Here is an 8945-nt window from a genome sequence, read left to right on the forward strand (position 1 = left end):
TGGGAGAGCTATTGCTGGTGGAGTCCCAGCAGCACAACTTTTTTGCTGTGAGTGTGGAAACGATGCCTGGCACTTAGAGATCTGTTTTGCAACCTTAAAGAAAAGTCCAAGAGAGTGACTCATCTATTCGGGATCAAATAAGCAAGGAGCATTCCTAACTGATACAAGTATAAAGAGTAGTTTAATTATAGAGTAAGAATTAATAAGCAGTCATTTTTTGAAGTATATGTTAGCATCCAGTTGAACTTGTCAATGAGAACACAAAATTTTTAGGAGAATGTGTTATTAACTGTCAATTCCCATGTCAAATATACTAAAAGAAAAATGTCATTTCCTACAATTCAGATTTGGGTTCCTAACAGCTGCTTTTAGTAACGGAACCAGAACTTTTTACAGAGGAGTTTAGCCCATAACACAGAGAAGGAGAAATTCAAAGAGAGAACGGAATGTCTTATAGCTTAAAAGCAAATTTGCTTTTTCCTAAATTTGGCTTAATGGCTGGAAATAAGTAATCAGGATGGAAGTCTGGATCTCGCTTTTCATTGTTCCACCAATCCGCTCCTCTCTGCTGAATCAACTTCCTTCAAATCCAAGTGTTGGATTTTCAGTAGTTTGATTCATTTAAAAGTCAACCCAACCAAAAGTACTACAGAAAAGGAAGTTTTTAAAAATACATTCATTCTGGGGCTCCTGTGTGGCTCAGTTGGTTGGGTGTCCAACTCTTGATATCAGCACGGGTTGTTACCTCAGGGTTGTGGGATCGAGCCCCAGGTCAGGTTCTGCGCTGAGTGTGGAATCTACTTGGGATTCTCCCTCACCCTCTCTCTCTCCCTTCCGTATTCTCTCTCTAAAACAAACAAACAAACAAACAAACAAACAAACAAACAAACAGACAAACTTAGAAAAATACATTTATTCCAATGCTTCAGGCTTCCAGACTATCTCATTTGTCCTGGACTGGAGTTCTCTGGGAGTTCCCTGCGACTGGGTTCTCCTAATTACCAGGCTGAACTGTTTTTCTTAATTGGAGCTCTTATGGGAATGATTGTTTTCTTAGTTATCTTAATTAGCCTATGTAAAATCCCCAGGAGAGTCTGTCTTCCCATGCTGGTTATGCTAAGAAAAAGATACACGCATACATACATATGGGGCTGGGGCAGAGAGAGAGAGTTCTACAGGAAGCATCAGATCTATAAATCCCTACCTGGTGAAGGAAACAAAGTTCAGCTGGAGGACTCAGGGTAGAAACACAGAAGAAGGGCAAAGGCAGTTGGTCTTAGTGACTCTATATGGCTGGCAACATCAGGGTAGAGAAAGATTGAGTCTTCTCAATGTTTGCCCAACTTTGGAGTCCAACAGCAGGAATGTCAGTGAATTAACTAATTTGGGGAAATTGAAGCTACCTAGGAAAAGAATAACCCACCTGCATAAGAATAGATAACCTTAGAGTGCACGCAGATCCTGTGAATATCTGTTGAGATTATTTGGAGCAAGGAGAAATTAGGAGAAAACGTTATAAGGCAAGTTCATACAAAGCATAAAATTTTCTCAGAATTAAATATCAAAATATTAAAACTTCCCAGGAAACGTGTGGGATGTAAATGGGGCCAAAGCTTACGTGATTTTTGCTTTAAAACCACAAATGAGCATAATGATTGATTTCTGAAATGTTTCAGGTATCAATGCTTCAGGAATCAAATGAGATTTCCAATTAGCTGTTTGGCATTAACATCATTAACATTTGCACTAGACTTAAGATTACTAACTTTTGGATGAAGATAGATGTGGGTTCAGTGGCTTCAACGTCAGGAATTTATTTTCTTACAATTCTGAGAACTAGAAGTCTGAGATCCAGGTTTGGGCACAGTTGCTTCCTCATGAGGTCTTTGTGGTTTGTAGATGGCTGTCTTCCCCCTGAGTCTTCCTGTGGTCCTCCCACTGAAACTGTCTGTGTCCACATCTACCCTTCTTGGATGTTCACCAGTCATATCGGATTAGGACCCACCCGAGTGACCTCATTTTGATTTAATTATCTCCTTAAAGACCCATTCTCCAAATAGAGTCACATTCTGAGGTCCCAGGGGTTAGAACGTCAACATGTGAACTTTGGGATGACGGAATTCAACCTGTAACAGGTGGAGAGAGCAGGTTTGTGTCCAGGTGAGGCCTCTAAGTGAGAGGGTTCCGAAGAAAATGTGGATCACCGGAGAGAGACCCACAAATAAGTAATTCTGGAGCCACTGTAGTGAATGAGAGTAGAAGGCCAAAAGAAGTTGATAAGCAATCTTGAATAAATAAAGTCTCTGTGTGAGAAAAAAATATGGAGTGAGAAATAATAAACAAAGATAGAAAAAATAAACAAGGATAAAAATCTGGGAGGTGGAAGACAGAATAGCCAATGAGGGAAATCAGGATAGCATGATGTCAAAAAGGCCAAAAAGGAAAGACTTTCAACGATCAGGTGATTGACCTTTGGACATCAGTGGCAATGAGGAGACGGGGGTGGGGGTGGGGGCACTGGATTTTTAATCAGAAAGCCACTGATACACTTTAAGAAAAGAGATGTGGAGCATTGAGAGCAGATCATTGATTCAGAGGGTTTCAGGAGCGAATGAAGTCAATAAATACATATTAATGTATTAGGTAAAAATGATGTTGATACAAAGGAAATAAATAGTCTGTGTGGAGATAGCACTTTTCTCCCAGGATAAGATTTGTGCCCATTTGATAGCAGAAAAGAGAGAATCAATGAAGAAAATAAAACAAATGTTTCCAAAAAGGGAATAAATTAATAGGACCATATCCTGCAATGCCTTGAGTTTAAATTGCATTTCACAGAGCCTCCAGCCCCCCTGTCCACCCCCGCTCCCCATACAATCCCCCTGGAGCAGCTCTGCATTTATGGCTTCAATTAGCCACTTTCCATGAACTATGTCATTTGACCAAAGCTTTCTGTCACAAAACACACTTGAGATCCATTTTTCTAGAAGAGGGGGAAGGGAAGGAATGGGAGATTGTAGAATGACCCATCGTTTCTTAAAAAAAAACATGAACGGTGGTTTTTCTTTTCTGAATATTCTCTGAATAATTGTTAAATACATATTATGTATATTATGCATATATACATGGAGGGATGAAGAGAGAGAGAGAGAAAGAGAGAGACAGAGGATGTCTTATTTAGAGGCAGAAAGGGAAGGAAGAGGGTGAAATTCACCAGTGATGGTTTGTCTTTGGCATTAGAATATTCAATGAAATCATATGCCAAGAATTAGATGAGGAATTGGGAGTTTGAGGAAAGAATTTTGAAACTGTTTTGGGGAGATCGTTGGGGAACCAGTAAGACTTGAATACAGAAGAAACATCACCTAGCTGTTCCCTCACTGCCTTGTCTAATTCTTTCTTTGTCTAAACACACCTGACTAGTAGGATTAGCATCACCTACAAATGTGTTAGGCATGCAAATTCTTTGGCCTTATCCCATATCGACTGAGTTAGAAACCTTCAGGATATAGACCAGCAATCTGTGTTTTAACAAGCCCTCCATATGGCTCTGATGCATGCTAAAATTTGAGAATCACTGGTCTAAAATGTTGACTCTGCTTTCTGCCTGGATATTTTTCCATACTACAACCTTAGTTGTAAGCATATGGACTATTTCTTTCTTCCTTTGTCTTCCTCTGCATCCCCAGTACAGGGATCTACACAGTGCTGGCATTCGGTAGGCATGTTTACTTCCTGGCCAATAATAGTAGGTACCTCCTACAAGGCTTGAGTGAACTGGGAGTTGGAAGTCCTTGTTTTCAGCTAGAAAATGGAGAGCCCCAATCAAAGTGCCGCTCAGGAGTTCATCTTCTCTGCTTTCCCTTATTCCTGGGGAAGTTCTGTCACCTGTTTTATTCCACTGCTCTTCATTTACACCTTCATTGTCATTGGAAACCTTGTCATCATCACAGTGGTCCAGCTGAATGCTCCCCTCCACACACCCATGTACTTCTTCATCAGCACCCTTTCCTTTCTGGAGATCTGGTACACCACAGCAACCATTCCAAAGATGCTTGCCAGCCTGCTCGGTGAGAAGACCATTTCCTTAAATGGTTGCCTCCTGCAGATGTATTTCTTCCATTCCACTGGCATCAGCGAGGTTTGTCTCTTGACAGCTATGGCCTTTGACCGCTACCTGGCCATCTGCAGCCCTCTTCATTATCCCACTATCATGACCCCTAGGCTGTGTGCCCAATTGACTTTAGGTTGCTGTGTTTGTGGCTTTATCACACCCCTCCCTGAGATTGCCTGGATCTCGACACTGCCATTTTGTGGCTCTAATCGCCTGGAGCATATCTTCTGTGACTTCCTCCCCGTGCTACGCCTGGCCTGCACAGACACACAAGCCATCGTCATGATTCAGGTGGTGGATACTGTCCACGCAGTGGAGATTATCACAGCCGTAATTCTCATTTTCATGTCCTATGTTGGCATTGTGGCTGTAATTCTACGTATTCGGTCAGTTGAAGGCCGCCGCAAGGCCTTTTCCACGTGCGTCTCCCACATCACTGTCTTTTTGCTTTTCTTTGGCAGTGTGGCCCTCATGTACCTACGCTTCTCGGCCACCTACTCCTTATTCTGGGACACAGCCATTGCTCTGGACTTTGCAGTCTTGTCCCCCTTCTTCAACCCCATAATCTACAGTCTGAGGAACAAAGAGATGAAGGAAGCTATAAAAAAACACTTGGGTCAAGCTAAAATCTTTTTTCATAAGACTGAGGACCTCAAGTAAGATCTAATTATTGGATGTCTATGTGGCCACTGGTGCCTATTCACTCTCAGCTCTGTGATCTGTCCTTTCCCATCAGCTGTTTACCGAAACTAGTCTTACAAAGGTCACCAAGGGACAGAATTCCCTAATAACTGAATTCAATAGTTTCTTTTGCTCTGTACCCAACTTGACACATTTTTTTAGAGTACGTAATTTATTTATTTAAATTAAAGTTAGGTAGCGCACAGTGTAGTATTGGTCTCAGGGATAGAACTCAGCGACTCATCTCTTACATACAACACCAATCTCATCTCGACAAGTGCCCTCCTTAACAAAGTCAGATAAAAACACATATGTCAAGTGCATTAAGGAGGGCGCTTGACATATTTTTGGATCTGACTATGATAATTAAGCTTTCTGCCACTCACTTTAGTCAAGATAAGTTGATTGTCTGGAAATGATCTGGGTAAACATTTAATTTTAGCATTGTCAAAGTATTTGTTTGTAAGATATGGTAATGGGAAAATTATCTTCATAAGACTAAGTTCTCTCCATGGTACTTACTACCAATGGATACAGTTGAAAAATAACCCTAATTCCTAACTTGAATATTTATTATTGATAAATAGCCATATAGACATATTTCAGCAGGTCCTATTATGACTCCCCTGCTCCTTTTGTACCTTAGCATGTTGTGCACGGTGAGTTCCAGTCTGGGTCAATAATGAGTCAAGGCCATCTTTGTGTGCTTGCGGCCAACTGTAATTAATGTGTGAAGCTAGTGGAGGCCATTGTGGTCAACAGTAAATCAACTTCACGTACATTGGTGACCATGAGAAACTAGGAGAATGGGCAGGCCTCTGTAGAATTGACAGGGGATGAGACCCAAAAAAGTAGTTGGCTGCAGTTGTGTGGTGGTTCCAGACGATGACAAAGAATCTTAGAGCAAGAAGATCACTAAATAATACTTTAAAAGCAAAAACAAAACGAAACAACACAAACAAACAAAACTTGGCCTTCAAAAAAGTGAACAAATATAACTAATCTATTCATTAATGAATCAGTATTTTTTTCATAGTAAACTGAAAAACTTAATCTTTGTTTTCAATGTCATAAAGGGTATTGTATTAATTAAGCAGCAAAAGAAAGAGGAAAAGAAGGCTCATGGGGTGTGTTGACATTCATGTGTTACTTTGTAACACTGCTCTTAGTAAATCTTGGGGTCAAGTGGCTTCTGACTTGGTCAGCACAGGAACAGCCAGCTCATTCTTGTTAATTTTAAATATATTTCTTTTCCCAACAAGTGTGCTGCATTTATTAACCTTACTTTCACTTCTAATAATAAAATAACATTTTATATCTTCACGGCTGTAATTATATTAATAATAACAATATTATATTAATAGTAATAATACAATTTTCTACTTATTGGGCGTGCATTATATACAAGACATTGTAATAAATGTCTCCTGTATATATGTTACTTGATAACAATCCTAAGCGATGGGTATTACTATCATTCTTAGTATATAAGTGAGAAAACTGTGGCTCATAGGGTTTAAGTGATTCGTCTAAGGACACACATTTAGTAAGAGGCCGGACTGTGATTTGCACCCCATTCTGTTATTTCAAAAGCCTTGCTCTAGGGGTGCCTGGGTGGCTCAGTTGGTTAAGCCTCTGACTTCGGCTCAGGTCATCTGACATCTCCCAGTTCATGAGTTCGAGCCCCACATCAGGCTCTGTGCTGACAGCTCGGAGCCCGGAACCTGCTTCAGATTCTGTGTCTCCCTCTCTCTCTGTCCCTCACCCGCTCACACTCTGTCTCTCTCTGTCTCTCAAACATAAATAAACATTAAAAAAATTTTTGTTAAAGCCTTGCTCTTGGGGCGCCTGGGTGGCTCAGTCGGTTGGGCGTCCGACTTCAGCTCAGGTCACGATCTCACGGTCCGTGAGTTCGAGCCCCGCGTCGGGCTCTGGGCTGATGGCTCAGAGCCTGGAGCCTGTTTCCGATTCTGTGTCTCCCTCTCTCTCTGCCCCTCCCCCGTTCATGCTCTGTCTCTCTCTGTCCCAAAAATAAATAAACGTTGAAAAAAAATTTTTTTTAAATAATAATAATAATAAATAAATAAAAAAAATAAAGCCTTGCTCTTAACCACCATGTTATATTCCTAATATTGCATCGATGGTCCTGAGAAAACAGTGACATGCGGAGGACTTGCTTCTCAGAAGCTACTCAGCAGAGACCATCCCTGAGGTTCCTGTAGGTGCTATTGAAATACTTCACCTATTTCCTCAAGAAACGTCTAAAAATTATCTACCATATGCAGGGGAGAGTGATGTGTGTTGGAATAATGCCGGGACGAGGCACATTCTCTGATGTCTGGAAGCTCACAGTCCGGGATCCGAGTTGAACAAATGCAAGGAGCTGAAATATTTACTTTGCTTTTCCTCATCCAGTAAGCAACCATTAAACTTCATCCACATTAAAAAAAAAAATCAGCATGCATAGGGTTAGCAAGGGTCTTCCGTAAGTGGTGGGACAGCATAGATTACTGTTATTAATTTACTGTTATTAATTATTACTGTAAATAAATTACTGTTATTAAAATATGGAGCTGGCTTCACATTTGTTCTCATCGTTTGCATGGTGGAGTTCAGCTGTGGGACTACTCCTTAATCACAAAACAAGGTAAAAATAAAAACCCGTTTGTATTCAGGAAGATATTATTAAGGCGCCGGAGAATAGAACACAGGATGCTAATTCTCAGTAACTTTGTACAATTAGTCGCTACTGCAAATCTAACGACTTGCATAGTTTTGATACTTAACTTCTGCCTGCTCAGCCCATGCACCTTTGACCCAGTGCTGTGTCATTCTTGGAAAGCTGCTACAAGAAATCAGAGATGTTGTGCACACCGAAGAACAACAGAAACTGCTACAACCGATGATGAAAGAGAACCACACAAAGTTAGGGAAGGTCATCAAGAGGACGGGACCCATGAGCTGGATCCCGGGGATGGGAGGTCCAAACCCCCTTCCCTGTCCTTGGAATGTGGGCTCCATTGGCCCTTCCCCCTCTTGGAGGCCAGCCAAGGACCCAGATGCTCACAGCTGCTGGCCAGTATATGCAGCTGAACCCTGTTAATGCCTCACTATAAACTGTTAAGACCCTGGCGAGTGGGTACAGGAACCTGTAGCCGCCCAAGACAAGCCCGGTATGTAAGTTCCCTTTGCTTATTATACCCGCCACCTACCGACCTGGAGTGGCCCACCTCTTTCTGGGTCTGTCCTTGTCCTCCAAATATGGGGACTGGTCTCAGATTACACCTGCAGAGCTCCCCGCGGTGGGGTGGGGGCTTGCAAACCAACACAGAGATGCTGTCGACTTTATCCTGAAAAGGTACCTGTCCTCCAACACTTGGAATCTCAGAAGAGGCTGCACTGAGCACGAAGGCCACCTGTCACCTCCCCCATCCTGGGCTGCCCCCAAAGTTTCAAACGGTGGCTGCTATTTCTGGGAATTGATCATACATAATTGCTAACCAACCTACCACCTTGTGGCCCGAGTTGAATGTTGGGATCAAACCCGAAGTATCTCCTGGGGCTTTGCTCCCATCTCGAGTCAGTGCTGGGGGCAAAGGGGAGGGTTACTTAGAGGGGACCTCTGTGCCTCCCTGCAGTGACCCTGCATCCACATTGCGAGGGTGAGCCACGAGCCCTCCTCCTGCTTCCCACCTCATCAGTGTGCTTATTAGAGTTTACTATGTTTATTATATATAATTACATACTGAAAAACCCTCATAAGTAATTCAGCATGTAATTTGAAGGTAATTATGTTCACTGTTAATGTTGTCCCGCATTTTTTTTAATTAAAAAAAATTTTTTTAATGTTTATTTATTGAGACACAGACAGAGACAGAGCGTGAGCAGGGGAGGGGCAGAGAGAGAGGGAGACACAGAAACAGAAGCAGGCTCCAGGCTCCGAGCTGGAAGCCCAGAGCCCCATGCGGGGCTTGAACTCACAAACAGTGAGATCATGACCTGAGCTGAAGTCGGACGCCAACCGACTGAGCCACCCAGAAGCCCCCCTCATTTTTTCTTAATCTCCGACATCTCATCTGCATGGATTTACTGAACAATTCATTACTGACCAGTTCTTACACATGAGGCATTGATAGTTTCTGGACAAAAG

The 8945-nt window shown here is 42.1% G+C and overlaps 1 protein-coding gene across 1 annotated transcript; it reads left to right on the forward strand.

The window, feature by feature from the left end:
* The first annotated feature begins 3811 nt into the window (after positions 1-3811).
* Positions 3812-4774, forward strand: OR6K2 (olfactory receptor family 6 subfamily K member 2). The gene has a single exon (XM_040452319.1). It carries the CDS (start codon positions 3812-3814, stop codon positions 4772-4774), a length of 963 nt encoding a protein of 320 aa, XP_040308253.1.
* Positions 4775-8945: the final 4171 nt, after the last annotated feature.

Source organism: Herpailurus yagouaroundi, unplaced genomic scaffold, assembly GCF_014898765.1.
Source record: "Herpailurus yagouaroundi ecotype Mexico unplaced genomic scaffold, PumYag 207, whole genome shotgun sequence".
NCBI classification, from domain to species: domain Eukaryota; kingdom Metazoa; phylum Chordata; class Mammalia; order Carnivora; family Felidae; genus Herpailurus; species Herpailurus yagouaroundi.

Bases quoted from the DNA above. Each gene is read 5' to 3' on its own strand.
- OR6K2 (XM_040452319.1), top strand. From the start codon at position 3,812: ATGGAGAGCCCCAATCAAAGTGCCGCTCAGGAGTTCATCTTCTCTGCT.